This window comes from Agelaius tricolor, unplaced genomic scaffold, assembly GCF_023055355.1.
Source record: "Agelaius tricolor isolate 1412-34295 unplaced genomic scaffold, bAgeTri1.0.p SCAF_5, whole genome shotgun sequence".
Lineage (NCBI taxonomy): Eukaryota > Metazoa > Chordata > Aves > Passeriformes > Icteridae > Agelaius > Agelaius tricolor.
Genome location: NW_027269265.1, coordinates 39,350,417 through 39,375,049, shown reverse-complemented (window position 1 = coordinate 39,375,049; position 24,633 = coordinate 39,350,417). Strand labels below are relative to the sequence as shown.

The following is a 24,633-nucleotide window of genomic DNA, read 5'->3' as shown; positions in this document are numbered from 1 at the left end:
TGTGTCAGCCAGAAGCCTCTCATCTTACTGCATGTGCCTACCATATCAGGTCTCACTGTGACCATACAGTTGGAGTTTTGCTGATTCCCAGAACACAAGACCCTGCTAAACCTGCAAGGGTTTTTCTGCAGGGCTTTTTTTTTCCCCTTAAAAACTCCGCGGCTCCTGATTGCATCTCTATGTCCCAATACTTTATGTATCTTCCTAAGACCATGGGTCCTAGGTTCCCATTGCAAGGAATTCTATTGTCTCCCTTAACATCTGTGGAAATGAGTGAAGAAAGCCTTTAAGTTTAAACTAAAAGTTGTCTTGTCCAGATATTAGTATATTTAAGAGTTTCTTTTAGTGACAAGATGGTGCTGCAGAGCAACCTCTTTTCAGAGGTAAAGAAATCCCAATGCACTCCATCTCTGTAGTACCATGCTACTGATTAACTTTTGTTGTTGTTCTCATCCTCCTGAACCTCTCATTGCTCTGCAGTCACTTTTTTTTTCTTTTTTTTTTCTTTTTTCTTTTTTTTTTTTTTTGCTAAAACATGAAGTGGACTATATGCCATTGACTTCTAGCTCACAGCACAACCATATTTTTTCTATTTTTCTTACATTATAACTGAATTACTTTCTAGCCAATATTCTACTGTTTCTAGGCAGGTAACACAGCAGTATTAAGGGCCCTGACATAATTTTTGCTCTGAAGTAACAACTTCCCTACCTTGATTACTGGCTCATGATTCCTTGATTACTGCATAGCCAAAGTAAGAGCTTCTTGAGATGTCACCCCTGATTAAATCAGGGCTATGAAGATGGAAAAGAGTCTGAAGGGGAAGCCATACCAGGTGTGGATGAAGTCACTTGGTCTTTCAGCCTGGAGGAAACTGAAGGGACCTCATCTCTCATCATGGTCTTCAATATCCTCACGAGGGGAAGCATAGGGGCAGGTACTGATCTCTTCTCTTTAATGACCACTATCAGGCCTAGAGTTGTCAGTGGAGATTTAGGTTTGATATTAGAAAAGAGTTCATCACCCAGAGGGTGTTTGGACACTAGAATAGGCTGCCCAGGGAAGTGGTCACAGCACAAGCTTGGCAGAGCTCAAGAAGTGTTATGACAATGTTCTCAGGCACATGGCATGACTCTTAGGGATATCCTGTGCAGGGCCAGGAGTTGGACTTGGTGATCTATGTGGGTGCCTCCCAACTCAGGACATTCTGTGGTTCTGTAAATCATTTCCAAATCCCCGTTCGTTTGTGCCCGGTGCCCTGAGGCTGGCTGCTGGAGCAGGTGATGCTGTAAACGCTTCTCTGAGATGACCCACGGCAGGCACGGCCCCATTGCTATTCTAAAGCTCCCTTCCCTTGGTCCGGGCCCGCAGCGGCCCCCAAAGCACAGTCCTGGGGCACAGCCAGCAGGGCTCCCCGGCAGCGCTGGGACTGCCGAAAGCGCTCCGAGCTCATGGGGCTCTCAGGGCGTGCAAAGCCCGATGTGCGCAGAGCGATACCATGACCCCCACGAGGCGTGCGGCCGGCAGCCGGCGCAGAGGCCGGGATGATCTGGAGCTGGCGCTGCCCCACATCCCGGGAGCGGAGGGAAGGAGGGACCTCGCTCTCTGCTCGCCCTTCACACCCACGGACGCGGTGGGGGGGCCGGCCCAGCACGGCTCTACCGCGGCCGCGGCGCCGATTGGGCCCGGCCGGCTGCCGTACCCGCGGGGGTGTCTGGGAAGGAGAGATCATGGCGGCGGAGCCAAGCAAGACGGAGATCCAGACCCTCTTCAAGCGCCTTCGGGCAGCGCCGGCCAACAAGGTAGCGGGGAGTGGCCGGGGTCCGCTGGACTGTCTGTGCCGGGCTATTGCTCTGCGGCCGCGGACTGCGCTCCGACTGGGCCCCGGTGGGCTCTGGGCCGCGCTGCGGCGGCTGTTAGGGCGGCCGGGCAGGGGCCCTTGGGGAGCGCCTGGGCAGAGCGGCCGGGGCCGCCGAGCTGTGTAGGGGGTGGCGGAGCGGCAGAGCCGTCGCTTCAACCTGGCTGTCCTTCTGCCTTCGCTTTAGTCGTGCTTCGACTGCGGCGCCAAGAACCCGAGCTGGGCCAGTATCACCTACGGGGTCTTCCTATGCATCGACTGCTCCGGCGTCCACAGGTCCCTAGGCGTACACCTCAGCTTCATCAGGTGCGTGGGGAGCGGTACCCCCGGCACGCCTGGAGCAGCCGCCCCGCCTCGGGTGGGGGTACGGAGGGATCGGGAGGGAAGCATTATCGCGGAGCCATCACCTCGGGGGTTACGAGGCTTGCTCGCGGGAGGTTCTGGGTCACTCAGCACTTCCAAAATGGAGTTTCCAAAGCACCTCAAGTGGAACCTCGACATGTTGCTTTCGCTAACCTTGCAGAAACGCTATTTGGACTTGGCATTTTAGGAAGAGAGACGAGAGCGGTGCATGAATCTCGCCAGTAAGGCAGCAGTGTGGTGTACATAATTTTTCGTAATGCTGAGTAAGGCAAAAGGAGGAATATTGTTTAATCTTTTTGGTATCAGCCTAATGGGGAAGATGTTGTTGGCTTTTCAGCCTACTTCTTGTTTTCAGTACTTGTAAAAATTAGCATTTTAAGTTAAGAGAACTGTGACCTTTACTTGTTAGGAGAGAAGTTGAGTAACTGGTATGAGACACTCTGTGTCCCTTAGCTTTACTTGGACGTAGTCTCGGTTGCTTTGTCACGTGTTTTGGCCTAACCTGAGGGACGGGCTGAATATGAGTCTCTCGTGTTGTGGCGAGATCACATGTAGAATGAAAGTTCTTGGCTGTGCTTTCCTAGCTCAAGCTCTGCCCTCTAAACAAGCAGTACAAGGGAGAGATCCTCAAAATTTGGATAAAAGATGGTCTTTTTTCTCACTTTAAAAGTTGAAATTAATTTTTTAGAGGAGCAAAGAAATTCCCAAGATGTTCTTTCCACCTTTGCCTCCTGCACTTTGGAATAGTGGTGAGATATCTCACCATTTTAGGCCAGAGCTCAGTTTTGCATTTGGTTTGCCTGGTCTTTATTAATAGAAATAATTGGTTCTCACACAGGTCCACAGAGTTGGATTCTAACTGGAACTGGTTCCAGCTGAGGTGTATGCAAGTGGGCAGTAATGCCAACGCGGTGAGGAGCCTCTGTAGGCATTTTGCTTGCTTTCCCTCTTGCTAATCTACATCCTCTGTTTCTTGGTTTTTTTTTTCCTTTGTATGGCTTTCTTGGTACCAGTCTGACCTGAAATGTGTAATGGAGGGGGGAATTTGTCAAGTGTGCTTGGACATCAGACTGTGACCTTTGCATGCATTGTTTTCAGATCTCTCATTTTTTTTGCACCTCGTTTAAATGAGAGGCATAGCCTTCTTAAATGATAGAAGTTAACAACACTGATCAGTTTGAAAGCTCATGCTCAGCTTTGTGACTCAGAATCATCTCTCTGTAGAGAAGGAGGATGATTTTCATATGCCCCTGGAGTGAGATTTCTTGTAGAAAGCTGATCAATGAATGGTTGATGAACAGTTTATGCTGTGTTCTCAGATTTTCATCCTCTGTCTCTGGGAAGTTTTCTTTTTCTGTTGAGTTTGTCTAGTGCTTGCTTGAGTACGATCTAGCAGTCAGGAGACTGAATATTCCTCTCTTTTCAGACTGCTTTCTTCCGCCAGCACGGCTGTACCACCACAGATGCCAATGCTAAATATAACAGTCGAGCTGCCCAGATGTACAGGGAGAAGATCCGGCAGCTGGCAAGTGCTGCCATGGCCAAGTACGGCACTGAGGTAGGTCTGAGAGCTCTGGAGTGCTAGATGGGTAGTGCTGGATGCTGAGTCTTGGAGGATACCTTCTTTTTACCCTCTCCTCTCTTTAGCTGCTTATAGATGGACTGAGTGGAGCCCCTGGGCACTCCCCTGAGAAGAGTGATGCTGATTTCTTCATGGAGCACACACAGGTGAGAAGAGCTGGCTAAACCAGGCAGCCTTAATAGCTCTCCAATAGCCAGCTGTTCAACCAGGAGCGGTCCCACTTAGCTTGGAAAACTCTAAATTGTATAATTAATCAGTAGTAATGTGGAGGAAGTCAGATTCAGTCATCTGCCTGGGACATAGTCACAGATCTGAACAGTCCTTGTGATATCCGTCCATGTCCTTTGTTTTTGAGACCATCTTTAGTTTCAAGAACTCAAAGCTACCACCTATGCACTGGAAGATGCTTTGTGTGCTGTGTTAATGCTTAGTTTCTTTGTACAGTTAAAGCAAGGACTAGCAAAGCTATTACTTTGAACTTCTGGTTTAAAAGAAACTTTTCAGTGCACAGACCCTGGTAAACGGGATTTGGGCAACTGCACCATGCCAGGCAGACTTTCTCAGGTAATGCTGGAATTGGCTGTATGGCAAATAGAGACAGTGGAAGTGGAGCTGAATTTTTTCCAGGAAAACTCATTCACACGTTCTCCCAGATTTAAACTTGTTTCCTTTCACCTGGGAAGTCCTCACATTAGCCAGCTTGTCAAATGATTCTGTCATTCCTCCTGGCCTTACATTCAGCTTAGCTTCCTTTTTGTTGTTTTCATTTTTGTCCCTGCTAAGGGAATGTGGACTTGTCCATATGTTATGTTCAAGGAAGGCATAGTCTGAAGTTTGGAATAAGTTTCCTTTGGCCTAAAATTGAGTACAGGTCACTAAACCTGTAGTAAATTCAGGATTGTTTGGTTCATTCATCTTCTGGAAGTAACTAGAATGAGTATCTCCTTGCAGTCTTCCAGTACCTGGGATGTAGCAGATGCTAGCCAGAATCCTGCACAGTCTTCTCCAGAGATGGAAAAAGCAGCAAAGTCACCAGAAGGCAGTGAAGTTTCAAGTGAGTTCTTTACTGAATAATTTTTCCAAGAACCTGTCTTCATTTCCAGGAGAATACAGTTCTGTACCACTGTTGGAAGGGCTGAACTTATCCTTTGGTTCAGGGCTGGAGGAGTGGAAGTTCTACACACTCTTATGATGTTTAGTTAAATTAGTGGAGACTTCTAAAAACACTACTCCATTTGGGCTCAGTTCCCTGCTTTCAGATGTTATTTGTCTAAACATTCTTCTCTACCTCTTGAATTTGTTGGGTCTGAAAATGACATAGGACTGAAAAATTTCTAGGGTGAAGGACAAGGAAACCAAGAACCTGGGGGCATAGCTGTAATTTGTAACAGCTTTGTATATTTCCCTGCAGAGTGTTTGCTTTCTTAAGCAAATTGTGTTAAGAACACTGCAGAAGGAATAATTTGCTCTGTGGAGACATAAAGTTGTTTTGCTTGAGAAATTGCATATTTCAAGCTGTAACTGGATTTATATGTGGGGGCAGAGGAGCTAGGAGAGATGTATTGCAGCTGTGAACATACTGGAAAGAAAAGGGTTGAGAATCAATCTGCTGAATGTTCTCTTCTGGTTTTGTGCCCACAGATCCCAGCCAAGGTCCATCTATTGACTTGTTGAGCACATCTCCTAAGGCTCCTCTAGGTAAGACTCTTCACTCTCAGATCAGTCTTGCTCTAATACCCACTGCTCAGCAGTAAGCTCAGTGAAGTTGGAAACAATGAGCCAGTTTCCAGAATGCCTAAACAAGCTTATCTCCCTGTTGAGCCAGTACTTAGGATGTTCCTGAAGCCCAAAACCAAGTCACAGTTTTCTGGAGGTTTCTTCCTCGTTTGGATAATTGAGTTCAAAGCTGTTGCTTTCCCAAAAGTATGTTTTCCTGGTTTTGAGCTTTGGACAAAACTTGCCACTTGCATATCTAGGACTTGGGTGATCAGGGCCACGTGGCTGGTTTTTTTTATTTGTTTCCCCACAGAACCTTTGGAGGCAAATGAATTTTTAGTTTTCAGAATAATAGGGATTTGTATCTAATTCTCCCCTGCCATTACTATCCTGGCTGCACACAGAAGATCTAGCTGGAGCTTCTTCCCTTATTGAGAGCATGCTCCTAGCCCACAGTGGGTTCATTCTGGGTGGAGAGCCTGTGTCCTCAAGTGTCTGTTCATTCCCCATGTTTTACGTCTCTTCCTCAGACATGTCCGTGTATCTGTCAACACAAGGGGCCGCTCCTGCTGGAGGTAACTGGCTAACAGCTGGCCTGCGCTGGCTGCTTGTGACAACTCTGCTTGCCCCTCCTGAGATTCTGCCTTCAATTCTAACTTTAGCTTCCTGTACTTAGAGAGAGAGAACAAGACAAAGCTTATATTGTTGTACTGAGATCTAAACCAGATATGTCGTATCTGTAAAGAGACTGTATTAACATTTCTGTTAAATGTTTCCTGAAATATAAAAATCTCCAAACGTAAACCCAAACAACCTCGATTCAAGTGTTAGGAACAGCAAGTGGAAAACAGTTTCAGATAGTGTGAATGTTTTGAATCCCCTTTTTTAAAAAGACTTATCATAAGACTAGAAAAGATAAGAGAAAATGTGTCAAGAATAATTTATGGGCTAACAAAAGTCATGTGGCTGTAGAAAGTCAGGAGACGCACACACACTCACACAAAATAAAAGCCCAAAAAGGGCAGTAAAATATTTTGGACTTACCTATAGGAAGCTGGAAAATGCTTTGGGCAGTCCCTCTCTGCTTTGTTCTTAGACTTCCCCAGACATCTGCTGCTTGGCTGGCCCTTGTCTGGTTTTACAAGTGTGGCATGCCCTCAAGAGTGACAAGTGCAAGGTGTTGGGGAACCTGTTGCTTTTACAGCTTGCTGCACTTTAGGTCCATGTTTTTGTATGTTCATGTAAACACAACTTGAGAGTTCTTGCTGCTTTGTCCCTAAGGCATTGGTGAGACTCTGACCTTCACATGCCTCTGAAGCTGCATTTTATTGAATTTGTGTATGAGATAAACCTAGTCTTTCTCGAACTACCCTGGTACCTGCTGCATAACACTCAGAGGAGATATTCACAGTTCTTAATTCAATTATAAGTTGCTCCAGAAATGGACATGCTTCTTTAGGCTACCAGCCTGCAACTGGTGGAGCTTCTACGTGCAACTTTCTTGCCTGGGTGAAATCACCCAGGCTTTTGATGTGAAGATGCATGGTGTGCCCTGGATGCTACTGCAGCTGGACTGTGGTGGATGTTCATGTGGGTTGCTGTCTAATTTTGGTCTCTTAAATTAATTCCCATCTGCTTATTTGCTACTTCCCTCCTTTTGCAGAACTTAAATCCTCCCTCATTGGAAAGAAGAAGCCGGGAGCTGCCAAGAAAGGGGTATGTCTGAGCTCTTTTATGGAGGGGAGGTAAAGCATGTCTTGCATTTCTGCTGTCCTTTCCCTGATTCTTGCTTTCTGCTTAACAAAGCCATAGAGATCTGCTTTGGGGAAAGGAGACCTTAAGCAGCCTGTATATTACTGTAAAAAAAATTATCATTACTGGTTGTGGTCTGAAGCATATGAGGTTATCTCTAAGTTCTGGCCACTGATGGATTAACTCTTGGATGACAGGGAGACTGAAGGCCTCACTGGTGCAGCAAGAAGTAGGATTCAGGTTTTCTTCTACAATGAACAATCTAGGATGAAGAATTCACAGGATTTTGTTCTTGTTTTTAAGCTGGGTGCAAAAAAAGGTCTTGGAGCCCAGAAAGTCAGCAGCCAGAGCTTCAGTGAGATTGAGCGGCAAGCCCAGGTGGCAGAACAGCTGAGGGAGCAGCAGGCAGTGGAGTCCAGGAAACAAGCCGAGGAGTCGATGTAAGTGCCCTGTTTGGGATGGGTACCTTGCATACCTAAGGCAGAAGTAGTGTGAGGTTAAGGCTGTTCACCCCAGGACCACCAAATGTGACTACAGAACATACTGCATGAGAGGAAGAGCAGTAGCTGTATGCCAGTATGGCCCTTGCAGCAGGGCACAGGTTATACTGCTGTATTTTATTCAAATTAGCATTCCTGGAAGAGCGTAGGGAGCAGATACTTCTGTATTGTGTGTTTCCGTTCACCTTTGGACGGGACTGAAAATGCCAAAGGCTGAACTGGATGGATCATTCTGGATGCAGGGGTGGGGAGAAGACAGACACCGTGATGCTTACAGTAAGGAAATCATGGTTAGCCAAAGAAGACTTGAATCCCAGCGGAGGAGATGGTAAAACAAGCAATAGCTTTTGTTCAAGGATTTTTGGCTGAGCTGCTGTGAAAAGTGGCTGTTTTGAAAAGTGGTTGGGGTTATTTAACCATTGTTCTTCTACAACACGGGCAGCAAGGGAGGGTAATGAGCTGGCACCCACCATGGCTCTTTCCCTTAGAGTCACCTCAATGCGACTGGCTTATCAGGAACTGCAGATTGATCGGAAGAAGGAAGAGAAGAAACTCCAGAACCTCGAAGGGAAGAAACGTGAACAAGCAGAGAGGCTGGGCATGGGATTGGTATCCAGAAGGTACTTGGCTGTAGATGGCATAGTATAGACAGGTGTCTTGGAAGTACCCTGCTCTGGAAAAGTTTCTTGAAGTCAGTAGTTTGCTCTTGTAATAGATAAGGAGATGAGTTAAAGTGCTCATATGCTGTTTTCTGAAAAGGCTTTGGGCCCCAGAAGGAATAGAGACTCAGTTCAAAGGTTCTAGTTCTCATTTGAGCTTTTCCACAGATATGTGTGGCCTGTCAGTGTCTAGCACTAGAGCCCTGCTGCTTGACAGGTGCCCCCCTGCAGGATCCTTCCTTGAAGAAGGTAGCTCAAGACTTCTGAAGGAGCATAGATAAGTGGTGAATGGGGCTGACATCCCTCAATTCTCTTTCAAAACTTATATTACCTGCCCTGCCTGTGAAGGCCAGATTCAGTTTTGAGGCAGACTGGTTGTAGGGACTAGATGCTGTCAGACCCATCAGCCCTGACTCTGCCTGTTTGTTGTGCTAGTTCTGTTTCACACTCGGTGATGTCTGAGATGCAAGTAATTGAACAAGAGACGCCGCTGGTAGCAAAATCTTCCCGCTCCCAATTGGACTTGTTTGAAGATGGTGGTAGCTTCACATCCGGACCCCCCAAGTAAGACTTAGATTTAGTGTAGTCTTTGCTTATTCCTGAATTTTATGTCTGGCATAAATTACCTATTTTTGGTACCTAGGTACAAATACAGTCCCTTCTCATTCGAAGATGCATTTGGCTCACGATGGGAAACGGACTCTTCATGGGGTATGGACAAAGAGGAGGAACCAGAGGTGACCGTTTCCAGCATTCGGCCAGTCTCAGAGAGGTAAAGTGCTTGCCACTGCTAATGTACCTTGTGCCCTTGTGTAGGGGACAGAGGATAAGTGTGGGAGCTGTGGCATAGATGCTGCTGTAGGAGGAGCCTTGTGCTGTAGAAAATGACTTGCAGAGGCACAGACAAGCCCAAGAACAAAGGCCTCGAGTGAAAGGGCCTCGGACACTTCTTTGCCTGTCATGTCTGTAAGTTTAAACAGCTTTGTGGTCGTTGAGTGCTGAGACACCCCCCTGAAATGGGGAGAGGAGAGCCCCAATGCAACTAATACTTAAGGATGACTTGCTTTCCTTTGGTTAGATGAGGTCTGAGACAGAAGTCTTGATTCTTTACTGTGTTGGTGAGCTTAATCTGCGATGTCTCCTTTTGTTTCCTCAGACCCACCAGTAGGCGGGAGATTGAGAACAGGCCATCCATGGTGGAATCCAATGAAGCTCGGCAGAAGTTTGCTGGGGCTAAAGCTATCTCTTCAGATATGTTTTTCGGGCGGGAGGCAGATGCTGAGGTAGATGCATTCCACAGTGCTTACACTGGTACAGCTCTGGCTTAACCTCCTCCTGTTTGCACAGGTCCTACTTTGTTCCCTTCCTATACAACATTTTTGTTTTGTTTTCTTCTGCAGTATGAAGCCAGATCCCGACTGCAGCAGCTCTCAGGCAGCAGTGCCATCAGCTCTGCAGACCTGTTTGGAGAGGCTGACAATGTGCACTCAGGTTTGTTAGCACTCAGTGGGTTGAGGAAGGGGGCAGCTTTGGAAGACCTAAACTGCAGGGGATCAGGGTGCTTTCTGTAGCTGAGGGACTCTGGGCTAAGTCCTCTTGATTCTTGTAGGTGGTGTGTCTATTGGAAATGTCCTGCCTGCAGCTGACATTGCACAATTCAAGCAAGGAGTGAAATCAGTTGCCGGCAAGATGGCTGTCCTGGCCAATGGGGTGATGAACTCCCTTCAGGTGAGTTTACATTATGGCAACTTAAGAAAGGCTGTTGTCATGTTCAGGGGCTTTCACCATAACCTGCTTCCATTGGAATTATCACTATCTTCTCAAATTATATGGGAAGTCCCAGGAAGACACCCGTCTTTTGTAGCTGTTGACTGCTGTACAATAGCTGAGCAATTGCAGGGGCCAGTGAACTTGGCAAGCCTTACCCTCCTGCTGCACAGGACACCTTGTTATGTCAGATACACCTTCTCGCACAAATTCCAGGCAGAATTCTAGAAGTCAAGGTCATTTTACCTTCTGCGTTTGTACGGTGTCCTGTCTAAATAACCTCACACTGCATTAAAATACCAAACCCCCCAGTTTCTTGTTATCTGTCTCTGGATTTTGCACAAAGGTGTTGTAGCAAGGTGTCTCTGTCTGTTTCCTCCCTAGGATCGTTACGGTTCATATTGATGACCCAGGGACTGCAAGGGGAAGCCAGCAAGAGGCACTGATGCCACCTTTGCCTGGAGTAAACTCCACAGGATTGTCTTATTTGTCTGGGTTGGGTGGGGAGGGGAGAAGGTAAGCGGAGGGGGTCAGGACATGGCTGTGCCCAGGATGCTTTCTAATATCTCTGGATTCCACTCTATTAAAATTCAATGTGCCCTCATACCCACTGCTATCTACTAGCCAGTGGAGACAGGCCTTCTTACAGGGTTAACGTCATTGCTGTAAAAGATATGACACGAACTCCTGGGCTGCCCTCATCAGTGCTCCTGTCCTTCTTTGGCCCATACCTTAGCTCACCAAGTGACAGAGAAAAGGGGAATGCTATTTTTCTGAACATCATATGACATGACTGTTTTTTGTTCTGATCACTGCTCCCAATCCATGGTGCTGTGGAGTCCACTGTATTTGCAGGGTTTGCCTTTTGCTGTGATCTAGTCCTTTTTACTGTCTTCTAAACCAACATATATGAATGTGGGGGAAAAAAAATCAAATCAAAGAATATTTTTTTAGCTTCTAACTACATCATCAGCAAAAAAGGCCCAGGTAAAGAAGTAAAGAAATTCACTGGATCCCTGGTTTATTTTGTTGCCCAGCTTCGGATCAGATCAAAGTACTGAGCCTCTGACTTAACCATGAGATGCAGCAGTGAGGACATTTCATCCTGTTCAGTTTAGTCTCTGGTTTTAACAAGAGTGCTTTTCTCTTCCTTGAACTATGGTGTTGAGGACTAGATAGTAAGAAGAAGGGTGGGAAAGGGCTTGTTACACACTGTTAGCAAAAGAGAGGCTGGGGCTGTTTGTTCTGGAGCCTTCTGTCTGCAACTGGGAAGAGGCTGGCATGGGTTTCACCTCTCCTGTCCAGTTGAGGGGCTGCAGCAGCTACTCAGCTACTCTGTGCTGATGTTTCATTTTGGTGGGGCATGAGGGGGGTAAGGTTGGGTCTTCCTGACCCAGTTGTGTGAATGTCACAATACGCACAGCAGGCTGGGGCTGCAGGGAGCAGCGGTGTGGCTGCCCTATGGCTGCAGGGTGTGGTGGCAGTCCAGGCACTCAGGGGTTGGGCGGCACCTTCTCCGGCCGAGGGGCGGGGTTCCTGGGGCCCTGGAAGATGCCGGGGCCCTCCACTGGTCCTGCCCACCTGATACCCCCCGCCCCTGAGGAGGGGCTGGGGCAGCCCAGAAGACCCAAGACATAGCAGAGGCCTGACACAGCGTGCTTTATTGCCAGGCTGTCACAGCCACTCACCAAGCTGGGACAGAATGCACAGAGAATAAATAATTTAACTTACAATAAATAAATAACCCTGCTGGTACCCTGCTACAAGCTTTGGGTTACCAGCCCTGGTGGCCTGTCCTGTAGCACTTTATGACCAGGAGGAGCAAGGAGGCTCCCAAAGAAGCATGAGAAACTGAAGTTCCCCCCAAAATAACGAGTCTGTGCAAGCTGGGGTGCAGGAGCTGGGCTAGACAAAGCGTTTGGGTCTGTGGAGGTTTAGACTGCTGAGTTGGTTGCCATTAATGCAATGTGATGCTACTTCTTATTGTAGTTTTAAGGGCTACACTGCTGCTCCAACAATACCAATATTTACAAAAAAACCCAGCTTTATCTCATTTGATGACTGCTTCCTTTTCCCTTAGTGCTTCTGCCCACCTAGCCCCAGTAGGTGCTCTATATGCTTGCAAGCCAGACGACCTGTGGCCAAGGAATTTAACAACCCTATCCCTCTTCTCCAAATCCTCTGAAATTCACTTTTCCAAATGACCATAATATGCTGTTAGAGGGATGGGGAGACTTCACAGAAGGGCACTTAGTAGAGCAGCGGAGCCAGACAGCACCATGCAGTACTTCTGCAATCTAGCTTATTTGCTGTATTTGCTTTGGCAAGTCTTGGACACATGGAGGAGAAAGCACAAAGCAGAGACAGGTTGCATGGCAATATCTAAGCGTCCCTTTTTTAGGAACTTCAGGAATTTCCTTACCTTTGATCATATGCAGATGCAGCTTTACTGGGAATAGCAATGGAACACAAGTGCAGAGCTGCTGCTGGCGATTTAACCATTCTGTTATCTGGGCCAAAATCTGAGCAGAGCTACACAACAGATCACTGGCAAGCGGCCTGTACTAGCACTCCCGCGGCTTCAGCACCTGCTGAACTGTGCAACTGGGAGGGAGCACCCCGGTGAGAGCATACCCGGCTGGTTCCAAGCGGTGGCAGAGCTGGCGGCTGCTGGCTTGTCTTGCCTGCCAGCAGGGGGAAGCATAACTGTAGCTGTAAATGGCTTCTGCAGAGGCACTATTCCTGCACGGATTTGGAGCTAAGAGAAAGGCAAGTTGTTCCTGGGAAGAGATGGGTGAACCCAGCACTGGGGATTAGCACAGCAACACACACTGCTGATGTAGACAAGAACCCACTGTTAGAGCAGATGCTCTGGGAGGAGATGCTGTTCCTCCAGTGAGTTCTGGAGAAGCCCAAGATGGGAATGGTCCCCACCCTCAAAACCTTCAATTTTCAGAGGAGTCTGTCTCTTCATTGGAGCCTTCACTCTCAGCATCCATTTTTCGACGATGGTGTAGAGGTTTCCAAGGTGAGTTAATCCTGGGTGAATTACGAGCTGGCATATTTGCTGTGTCTGCACTGGAGCTGGCAGGACCAGAGACAGAAAGCCCTGAAACCTGAGCTACCCTGAAAGAGAAAAGAAATATGCTAAGCAGCATGTTGCAAAAACTTCTACTGCAGCACTCTTGGAGTGAACTCTGTGAGAAAGACTTAAAACTAGCACAGGGATGGAAAGATGTTCATGGCATAGAGGGGGAATACATTGTACCTCCCAGACTCACTATGTGAATCTTCTATTTAAACATATCTTCTGGGCTGTTCCTTCCAACACTCCTACTTTTCACCATCCAAACAAAATTTCCCTGTTCATTAGAGAATGCTGCTTCCTCTAGATCCCTCTTTGAGTCACACTCTTCCCCTCTGCTTTTGAAGACTTTTTGTAAGGATTTTGTTAACTGCATTTAGACACCACAAAGAAAGAAGCTCTTCCTGTTCAGGTTGCTCTTTTAGCTCCTCTGTTGTTTTGTAGTAGAGCAGAGGAATAAGACAGTACTTTATTCCACTCTTCTTTAGCATGCTACCTTTAATCTGTTGCTTTACCTCCTAGTTTAGGCAATTCCACTTACAATTTCTCAATTTCCTGATCCATGGCAGGGTCCTGAAACAAGTCTCCTTTATCTGGCAGAGCCCCTGGGGGAAAAAAAAAAACAAACAATGAAAGTATCAGCAGAGTTAGGCTATTGATTCTTCAAGAAAAATGTTCAAGCCATAGCAGCATCCAAAATCTGGTCTGCAAGACAGAAAACACTTTTTTCCTTATACCTCTTAGAGAAATGGCCGCAATGTTGAGGATCATAGACAGATAAAGAATGATGATCCATTTGCTGTGTCTTTCATACATGCTATAGCTGAGCTCAGACTAAACTGGAGGCAGCCTCAGTAGGCCACTGCCTACAGCCCTGAGGATTGGCAGTTTTCATTCACTGTACAAAATGAGAGTACTGACTGTCAGGGAGATGCAGTCTATCAACTTTGGGCCTTTGTTCATTGCCCAGTGTAGTCACCAATAGCAGATGTAACAGATGTGGTGTTAGTGCCACAGCCTGAAACATGCACATACCACCCAAGGTTATTTATGTTTTTGTGCCACCTGCCTTTCTTGTGGCCTCCTGGTCTCGGGGATCAAAACACTCCACAGATTTAAGGCTTTTGCTTTCCTTGCAACTCGGGAAGTCAGGCCTGACTCTTGCACATTGCCTACAGGAGTTAAATGTGGATGAACTGTGCTCTAGCATTACTTGAGGGTGTGAGCATGAAAGTCTGGGCCAGTGCTTGGGTACCCTCTCAGTGTAAGATCAACATGTTCGTGCTTCTTTTCACTTTAGAAACCCTACTCCAGACGAAGGACATGATATAGTTTAGGACTGGAACAGCTGATTGATAATCCTTGCTCTTCTCTGAAAACACTGGGACCTTAGCACAGCCAGAAGGGAAGATGGGGCTCTTAGGAAAGCCCTCCTTCCTAATTCTTTAACAAACTCCACCTTGTATAGGGGTCATGGGAGAGTGTGATCAGCCAGCACAGAAATTACAGAGAACAGCACAGAGATTGCCTACCAGAGCCTGGAGAGTACCACTGCACACCAGGGCAAAAAAATCTATTTGATAATCTATACCCAGTACAGTGAGGAATGCTCTTTCTAAGGTTTTTCAGGAGACTTGGGTGCTACACTCAATACCTTTGGGAAGGGGCTTTGAATTCCTTGTGGGAACACAAATACGTTTGCTGGCTCTGATACCTTGCTCATGCAGGAGAGGCTGGAAAGCCACCTGTCCCACAGAGGCAAGCTGGCAGCAGTCATCAAAAATGTAGCAATGAGTGCCTGAAAACTAAAGTTTAGACCAGAACTAATTCCCCCATTTATTTGGGTTCTGGTCTACTCCTCGTGTAAATGAACTGCAAAACAGTGTCAGGAGATCCAAGGAAGCGTCTGCTTCTTTTTGTGTGCTCAATTAAAAGAATAAATGACTAAAGCTTATTTCTGTAGTTGCACAGTGAAGTCTTTAGGGCACAGGATTTACTTGGGAGCATTGATAAATGGCACTTGAAGAATTCATAAATCAACATTGACAGGAGATACACAGCAGATTCCAGTCTGCCTGGCACACTCAATGGAACTGTCCCAGCCTGAGCAAGCTGCTTTAATCTCTATCTCTGTTCCTCAAGAGGAGCTGCTGGCTTTGTGAGACCAAAACCTCCTCTGCCTGAAACTGCTCTCGCTGAAGGGTTGTGGGGAGCTTGTGATCCCGTACAGACCAAAGTCTATTGAAATCACCCTTCAGGAGAGATTAAAAGACACTAGGAAAAGAATCCTCCTTTCCTTGCCAAAAACGCTAGCACCTGTCAGACTTGTGGTTGCTGCCCCTCCTCTGAGAGAGGCCTCAGCAGGAGTCTGGCAGAGGGCCAGAGGACAGGCCTACATTAATGGAAACAAAAACCCACTCACTTTGTAGATGGCACAATGGAGGCTGTGGGCAGGATTTTTTATTTTCATCTGTTTTCTTTATGCTTGACAAGAAGTGGATTTCATAGGGCAAAGGAAAAAAAGATTTTGCTTGCTGCCATCCAGGCATCACCTTCCTCCGAGTGAATACACTGCTTTCTAAGCCTGTTTTCAGAGGGGATTGCAGGGGTGTATTCATGCACCTTTGATATATAATCTGCCCTGCCCCAGAGGAACATGAGCGGTTTAAATGGTTTGCTGTAAGAAGGGGTTCAGCCAGGGAAGACACTTTTACTGTAGTATGGCACACACCTGAGCAAAAGAAGCAGCCCTTAGGCAAGGTACACCTTTTCATTGAGTTTTGTCTTTGCAATTAGGGACTGGCAGATACTCAAGCCCAGAAGAAGAGGAAGGGGACACTTACCCAAAGACAGACAGAGTCATCTACCCTTAATGGCCAGGTGATTTGTTGAATGAAGATGAGTGTTTGGGAACACCCCCACACACAGCCCTCCCTTCCTGCTCCTGCCATTTAAATTTATCTCCTGGATACAGTCTTGTCAAACAGAAAAGCCATTTCTGTTCCTCTTTGTAGGAGGAGGAAGAGCACAAGCAAGGCATATGGGGGAAATATGAAACTGTGGGTGAATTATGGATTACATGGATCACTGTGGGTGAATTATGGATTACATACTGTCCTTGGCCAATGTAACACTGCTTCCCTGCTCCAAGCCAGCACAACATAGACACAAGCAGTGAGATGCTGGTTGGTAATCCCTGTGGTTCCCACAGCAGTGTGGTACAGATTTTTGTAGCAGTTTATGTTTTATGATCAGATTTTCAACAGGCCACAGATAGCTACTAGCAAGATCACACCGCCTTGAGGGAAGATGGGGAAGAGCTGGGAAAGACTGGGCTTTTAATCTTTTAGCCAAGGAGGCACCAGAGGTTTTCCATCAGGTGTGCCCTCTTTCCTTATAGATGAGAGCAGCCATTTAAAATCTGCACGAGCACAAAGGGCTAAAACATAGAATGGCACCTCAACTCAGTAGGCCTTGAGGAAGCTCCAAAGCTTCAGGCAGACAGTAAGGCACAGCGTTATGTTTTTAAAGTTAATCCAGCAACAAAAATATTAAAAACTTCCCCTCACTCTCTTCCTGACAGTGTAAAATATGGGTTATAATTACAAATGAAATTCCACAGAAATACAAAATGACTGAAAATCTAGAGGTGTGTCATTTAGAGAAGTCTTACCTAGGGCTCGATTGATGCCCTGATCCTTTGCAAGAGCCATAAGGAATCCATAGAAGGTCATTTTCTGCACACTACTCAGCATTTCCTTCACCAGAGCAGAAGGTGGGCAGCTAGGAAAAGAGAAACAGAGATCATCTTGTCTTCTAAATTATAATCTTTTTTTTTCTAAGACCAGCTCAAAATCGAGAAATAAACCCTTTCACCTGGTCTAACACTGTAAGGTTGCCCTGACTCAGTTTAAAATGAAGAGCCACCAGCTTGCTTATTGAGCACTGGATCTGCTCCCCAGTTGCTAAGCAAGATCTTTGCCTGGGGGACATCCCTAGGAGCAGTTTTACCTGTCTTCATTCTAAGGACAGTTAGAAAAGCCAAGATTCACTCAGAGGCATACACATCCCAACTCAGCATGTTTTTTCCTCTGGGAAAAATCCTCTGGGAAATACTTGCTTTCAGAAGTCAATAAACTTTCCAAGAAGTGTTAAGTTTGGAAAAGACTAAGACCACTAAGTCCAGTGGTTAATGGAGCACTGCTGTGTTCACCACTAAACCATGTTCCTAACTGCCACATCTACACATTTTTGAACACTTTCAGCGATGCTGTTATCACACTATTATCAGTGATAGTCATCCAAGGGGCAAGAAAACCTCTCCAATGATAGCCTAAATATGTCAGAGAACACTATTTAGCTAAGGACTAAATTAGCATATCCCCTTCTTCTACACTCACCTTAGTCCCTGGTCCTGAGTTCTAAGCAGTATCTCCATGGTGATTCTTGCTCTTGACCAATACTCCTTGAAGGATTTCACGCAAAATCAAACTGCCTCATAAAGAGGAAGTGTTGAACAGTCAATGGTGTAGTGGAACCCCGGAAGATGTGGGGGTGGGCTGGTGATCCCTCAGGCAGAAGTGGTTACCAAAGCCTGAGTATTGAACTACTACATGAAAGGCTAGGAATGGCTCCCCTCACAGTGCTGTGCAAAGCCTGACCTACCAGATGGGCCCACAGTACTCTTCCCATCTGAAGTTCTCAGGACATACAGGGAATGTAGAGCTTTTGTTGCTTAAAAGAGCAAAACAACCCATGAACTCCATGCTTAGATATCTATAGCACTGGACAGCAGCTCAGCAGTTATTTTGTGGATCAGAAATCTGGATTTGGAAACCTAAAGTAGAAATCAGGTGGAACTTGTTATGAGTTATTGTCCTGAGTTATTTTGTGTTTCTAGACCATGACCTTCTAGGAAGGCGAAGTTTCTTGCAGGTAGTGAGAATATGATCAAAGTATCTGTCAAAGCTATACAGTAAAGTCTGGTGTTGCTCCATCCTCTGCTGACCTAAAGCCAGTCTTGTGCCTGATCTGTAGCTGGAAACCAGCTCCAACACAGGCTCAGGTACAGACTGACAGTGTGAACTCTCCTAGGTACTAAGGCTTCATACTCCATCCACCCAGTGGGCTCTTTCAACTCCCAAGAATGCAACTGCACTTGTTTATCCCCTCTAGCAAACTCATGATGGATCTCTCCTTGATGAAAGTGTCAATGCAGAAATGAGATGGAGAGCAGAGACCCAAATCCATCTATTACTTCAAGAATCAGTTCAAACCCTATGTTTCTTTGGTCCATAAAATTGTTTCTCTCATTTGGTTAAAACTGTTCAGCTATGATGTTTCCCTTCATACTTCTTCAGTGAGAGCCATGTGGGAATATCAGCTTGTTCAAAGGCCTCTCTTTCTTCACAGTTCCAACCATACAAAGGGTCTCCAGAGACAGAGACTTCAAATTTGTATTTTAGACTCCATTCATACCTGTATTTTGATCTGTCACACAAGGACTCCAGGCACTGGTAGAACAGAGATGCCTCTACTCCTTCAAGTGGGTTGCAGTCATTTGGGGGCTGGCGCTGCCGATGTTGCCCAGAGGATGATGTTGGCACAATCACAGTATTTGGATTCTTACCAGCCAGCAGATCTTGATAAATGGCAGCCACACTTTCCAGGAACTCTAAAAGAACAGAAAGCTGTTTAAAACTCAGCACGGTAACCAGCAAAGCATCCTCCTGACCTACCAGACTGTGGCTTAAACTGTTGTTCTGTGCTGTACATAGCACTAACTGGAAATAAACACAACTCTAGAGGATCCTGCATGTTCAGAACAGATATTATGCATGCCCATGCAGCCATTTCCATAGAAGTTGCTATCTTCTTCTTCTTCTTAGGATGATTATGAGACGTCACTCACTCAAAGATTCATCTCAAGGGAACAAAGGCTAGCTAGCACACTAATAAAACAGTGACGTGTGAAAGCTAATGTAAAACACAAAACTAGTTTGTGAAGTCTAAAATGTTTTCCTTCTCCACCTCTTGCCACTGATTTAGAACTCATCCAAGTTGGGAGCAAACTAAATTGAACTGAAACAGGAGGAAAGGGAGCATGTTAGTTAGGGCTCCAGGCTGTATATCAGCTTGCCTCCATGCTGCTCCAAAGTAAATATAACACAGGATCTAGAAGAAGAGCCAGGGCAGGTCAGGCTAGAGTTGGCAGAAAGCCTCTCCCCAGGCTCCTCATACTACCCACTGTTTACTGCAGGAATCTAATTTTAAACAAGTTTGTTTATGGATGTGGTCAGCAGTTTACAAATCTAGATTCCATTTGGAGAGGTTTGCATGTGTGTGGGTTGGTGGGAGAGTGCATGACATGCTGTGTGTGTGCACTGTGTCTGGGTGAGCAGGACAGGGATCTCTGAGAGTGTGTACACAAGAATGAGCTTGTCAGGACTCCAGTGGCATTTAAGTTCCAAGTGAATGGAAGTGCAATGCTGTGCATGAGGTGGGTGGAGAGGAAAGTCAGGAGTCAGCAGGCCCTGAGGCTGTGCTGAGGTTCTGCAGCTCAATGGAAATATTTGTCATATCAGAGAAAACTTTCCAAACACATTTTCTGTCCCTGACTAAGGGTATTACAAGCCTGGTTCTGCTTAAAATCCCCATTTTGAACTGGTTTTTTATAATAAGGTTTCATGGACAAAATTGTGATATGTACAGCGGAGTTACAAGGGAAGAATATACAGAGAACTATTGAGAAAAAGAGATTTTTGTATTAGGGATAGCAGCAGACTCCTAACTGCTAGAAAGATGGGAACTCACAGGTTAGATCAGATCAGAAGGCCACCCAAGTTTACTCTCTGACCACAGATTATGCTCACAACAGCTTCTAGCCGGTGTTTATGTGCATCCAAACCTGGCCCGTTTTGCCTGGTCAAGGCCAATTGTGAGCTACGTCCATCAGAGGGAGCCATTTCAGTGTGAGTGCACAGAAATCCATGAGCTTTATGTTAAAAAGTGCTGTGTGCCAGGAGATGAGGAAGTGGCACACCAGCCGGTGCTTGGGAGCACATCTAATATCTATTCGCCCTCTTTTTGTCCTGAATGAGATTCTCGTTCCTCAGTCCCAATTTAGAGGGGCTAGGGCAACAGGACAATGTATTTTAAAGCAGTCTCCCCATAGAGGACAAGCACCTGAATGCTCATCCAAGTTTCTCCACCTTGTCTCCTGAAGTTTAAAAATACCTGGGGATTTTAGAGATGTATATGTGTGGGTGAGCATGAGGAAATACACACACACAAACCAGTATTATTTGATTTGTACTTTTCCTGCCAAGACTTTTAGAAGTATCCTATCTAGTTAAAACTAAGACTGAGGAAGTGGGATAGAATACAATAAATATCCAACAATGTGAAGACTATTCATATGGATTATCTGTTCCTTTTGCTTTCCAACCAGGGAGTCTCAAATAAAAAAAAAAAAAGAGGTGGTTCTTCACAGGACAGGTGTGAAACCTGTGCAATTCTTTGTCAAAAGGTGTGGAGGTTACAATTTTATGTGATTTCAAGGGGAGGCTAGAGAAGTTCTTAGGAGTGGAGTCCACTGAGGGTCCCTAAACCCATGGGAATTATACCCAGTTTAGAAACTCTCTGACTGAAACCATAGTTGAGCAAATATTAAGGGGAAGAATTACATCCATTTGTCCAGCTGCTTTTCCTTTAAAGGCACCAGCTGGTAGGCTTTTCCTATGTTGTATCCAGCAGGATTGAATATTTGCCTTAAAGAAAGGGAAAAAATGTTCCTAGTAAAAGCTAATTGTTAGCTGTTAACATAGTCTAGATAAAGCTGGAAATTCATGTCTCAAGGCCAAGACAAATAAATTCATCAGACATAGCAGTTGCGGGTGTGTCGTTATTCACAACAATTTGGCATCTCCTCATTAAGTCTCCTAATCTCTTGACATCTGTGATGCTTTTCATCAGTAGAGTCCATTAGCTATATATTTTCTTTAAAAAAAACATATCCTTTCAAATTTCAAAAAAGTGCAAAGATTGGGAAGCTGTAAAGTTGTAATTCTACAAGGGGGAGAAGTCAACAGGTTCTCAGAATTTACCTGAGTAGTAGAACTGGATCTGGAAAGCAAAGAGGAAATCAGAAAAAGACATCAGGCAATCCATTGCATCATCCATCAGCACAATCCTATGATAAGAGAGAAACGGTTTAGCATTTACAAAAAAACTAAAGTCTGTAACCAGGAACCCCAGACCTTGAGAAAGTGCAGCCAAGGAACTATGGGCAACTGAGGATTGCTAGTGGCCCAGTATAAGAAGTTAGGAGAGAGAAATGGGAACACCCATTGCTGCATGGATGTGGATGCCCTAATATCAATTGAAGGCAGCTTAAGAACCTGAAGCAAGGAGAAGATCCTGAATGTCAGTCACACACTTCAGCTACAGTGTGAACAGAGCAGTGTGACATTCAAAGCCTGGTGGACATGATGGAACAAACAGTGGTACAAAAACTGCAAGGCTGGTTCACATGGTTATACAGAATTGTAAAATGTCCTGAGTTGGAAGGGATCAACAAGGATCATCAAAGTCCAGCTTCTGACTAAATGTGACTACAGACAAGACAGTTACACAAGTAGTAAACTGGTGTAAGCAGAATGAGACTCATGCTATTCCTCTGTATATCAGACTTCATCAAACCGGGACATATTTCAGATTCATAAAGGTCACAACAGTTGCAATTCACCATCTATACTCAAACAAACTCTACTTGACTACAGAGTAAATAACATTGCACCAACATTCAGCTTCCTAACTGCACTTTGTGAACATCCTATCCTCGCTTCCTGGTGAAAGAATCAGTCTCTTTTCATAATAGGTCTATTATTTGACTATCAAGTGAAATATCATGGCAACTGAAGACTTCTTGGGCCAGGGACAGTCTTCTCTGTCCCTGCTAAGTCGTTGGTGCATGTAGGGAGCTACATGCATCCCTATTTTGAAGCATATTCAATATGGAAAATACCAGCCACAGGCCATAAACATGAAATATAAGTGATAGCAAAGTCCAGCTCTTCCTTTCAGGGAAAAAACCTGTGGATTTCAGGGCAAAAATGAAAACAAAAACAATACTCTGGTCACTGCCACCACTGCCTAAGGATAAAAAGGTCGGTTGCTGAAGTGGGGAAAATCAAACTCATCTAAACAATGACAGCTTAGACTATAAACCAGAAGAAAATACTCCACTTTGATGGGAAAAAACCCCAGAGTATTAAGGCAATGCTAAAGAAAGGAAATTGGTATCTCTTTTCAACTGGATCTAGGTCTACTGAACCTGTACAGTCAGCATCTGGCATACTGTGCCATATGGGTATTGCCAGTTCATTACAGCCAAAGTATGGGTCATCCAAAAGGACCCTTTTGAACACAGGGCCAGATGCAATCTGCACATCAAATCCCGCAGCATCAATTGTCTAAACACATTGCTGGAGAAACACTGTTCTGCCTCATGTACAAGACTTCAGGGAGCTGTGTGGGAGGCTGACCTAGAAGAACATAGGATCTTGCAAGACTTCCCTGCCACTCAGACCAGTTCTGTTCACTGTGGCAAAATCAAACATGTAGAGCAGCTTGAATTAATTATCTCAAAGAAGAAAGACCGGGGCTAAGAGGGTCCCCAGGAGAAAAACCAGTATTTAAAACAAAACCCTTTGAAGATGTCAAAGTGCTTCTGATTTATTTATTACATTCCAGAAGCCTCCTCTCCTCCTGTCTAAAGAAGCAGTAGCTTCAGTTCTTAATTCTCACTAATAAGCATGTTACTGAGATTGTCAGTGGCCACATCAAGGAAATGGCTTTGAAGCTGGCAGGCAGAGCATCTTCATCTCTCAGGCAAAACTGCTCAGCCACTGGCATTTCCAACCACTATTTAAGCACTGGAAATGCAATTGGCCACATCACTGATGAGCTGCACTCCCTCCTTTGAAATGATGGTTTGTCTCCCTGATACCCTCAAAGCACCGAAGCTTTCTTCTCAAAGATGCAGGAAAACAACAGTGGAGAGTGGTTTTACATATTTGTTATGCAGAGAGACAATATTACATCACCTTCCTAACAAGCAACTCATTTCACTTGTTAAATCTAAAACTCTGGTCAATGGCATTGCTCTGCAGCACCAAGTTCCAGTCTCTTACTTAGAGGAGAGCATGAGAAAGTCTGCAGAAGTATGAGAATTTGCTGGACAGTTTTTGCTATTAAAGACAGCAAGGAGCCTCTGAGGAAGCCTGTAGAGCACATATGTGACAGAGGAGCATCTAAATAGAAGCAGGTGCACTCTGGTGCTGGGTTACTGACTCTGCTTGGCCCAGGGCTTTGCACGCCGGAAATGTTGAGAAGTCTTTAAATCCAATACAATCATTTATGAAGAGATTGACTGCAGCTGGCAATTCCACCACATAGCCAGCTGACTAAGCACTCAAGGAAGTTGAGAGAGCATCATATGCAACATATCTGCACCTCTTCCTTGAAATATCTGGTAAGGAGAAAAACTTAGCTATGGACTGTAACACAGACAGCAGGACCAAAATTGAGGGCAAAATCTGAAAGTATGAACTGCAACTCAAAAGAGATCCTCAGGTATCTCATATTTCAAGGGATTTTTTTTTTCTTGTCCAAATTAGAATTCAAATCCTGAGGCCACAGATGTATTAAAAAAGTTAGTGGTTGGCACTCAGTGAATAACGAAAATCAAGGAGGAACTTTGGAAAGGACTGAAGAAAAATGCCTACACTTGAGGCATTCTGGTAGAGGGTACAGTGGTTTTTCAGGGGTCAAGTGGGTTTGGTTGGCAGGAAAGCCTTACTATTGTGCCAATTGAGAAACTTTATGGTCTCCTGATTGTGGTTACAATCTCAGAAATCCAGACTAGACAGGATGTTCCCAGGATGAACTCTAGACCAGGCAAGTTGAAAGCACTTTTACCATTTTCTGCTACCATTAAAGACACTATCTGTCTTAAAGCCAGGCTGGCTCAAATGAGTTTTCAGAGACTTGGTTTATTTACTGACACATGGAGGCAAAAATAAGCAAAACATGCAAAACATAAAAAACAGTCTGCACTCTTAGGCAATCTTTTAATAATATGAGTGCTGAACTGCAAGCCCCAGTTCCATTAGTATTGATCACTGCAACATGAGCTCACATGCCAAATAAAACAACATAGGAGCTGTGAACTACTGGGCTGTCACTACTCAAATGTGGGCAGTGAGTTTCTTGTGTTTCCCTTACAATAGAAAAATCAGTGCTCAGGTACAGATCTTAAAATCATGACAATAAACCAGAAAAAAATTCCT

General features: G+C 45.3%; 2 protein-coding genes across 3 annotated transcripts in view; one reads left to right on the top strand and one right to left on the bottom strand.

The window, feature by feature from the left end:
• Positions 1–1,453: 1,453 nt before the first annotated feature.
• Positions 1,454–11,210, top strand: ARFGAP2 (ARF GTPase activating protein 2). 2 transcript variants are annotated; one of them, XM_071427466.1, is made up of 17 exons: positions 1,454–1,802; positions 2,046–2,164; positions 3,060–3,132; positions 3,648–3,779; positions 3,869–3,949; positions 4,755–4,857; positions 5,445–5,501; positions 6,050–6,094; positions 7,183–7,235; positions 7,575–7,711; positions 8,260–8,391; positions 8,866–8,994; positions 9,074–9,202; positions 9,587–9,713; positions 9,831–9,921; positions 10,040–10,158; positions 10,582–11,210. In XM_071427466.1, exons 1-17 carry the CDS (start codon positions 1,545–1,547, stop codon positions 10,600–10,602), a joined length of 1,806 nt encoding a protein of 601 aa, XP_071283567.1. In that variant the 5' UTR covers positions 1,454–1,544; the 3' UTR covers positions 10,603–11,210. The 2 variants fall into 2 exon arrangements, with proteins under 2 accessions (XP_071283567.1, XP_071283568.1); XM_071427467.1 differs by lacking the exon at positions 6,050–6,094 and having other exon boundaries at positions 1,473–1,802.
• A 629-nt stretch (positions 11,211–11,839) lies between these two features.
• Positions 11,840–24,633, bottom strand: part of CSTPP1 (centriolar satellite-associated tubulin polyglutamylase complex regulator 1) — an 80,549-nt gene continuing 67,755 nt past the window's right edge. Inside the window, exons 5-10 of the mRNA XM_071427488.1 lie at positions 21,388–21,473; positions 18,761–18,956; positions 16,956–17,065; positions 13,824–13,887; positions 13,132–13,323; positions 11,840–12,977 (exon numbers count right to left, since the gene is read on the bottom strand). Of these exons, the coding sequence (XP_071283589.1) occupies positions 13,143–13,323; positions 13,824–13,887; positions 16,956–17,065; positions 18,761–18,956; positions 21,388–21,473 (637 nt within the window). The 3' untranslated portion in view covers positions 11,840–12,977; positions 13,132–13,142. The remainder of the gene's footprint in view (positions 12,978–13,131; positions 13,324–13,823; positions 13,888–16,955; positions 17,066–18,760; positions 18,957–21,387; positions 21,474–24,633) is intronic.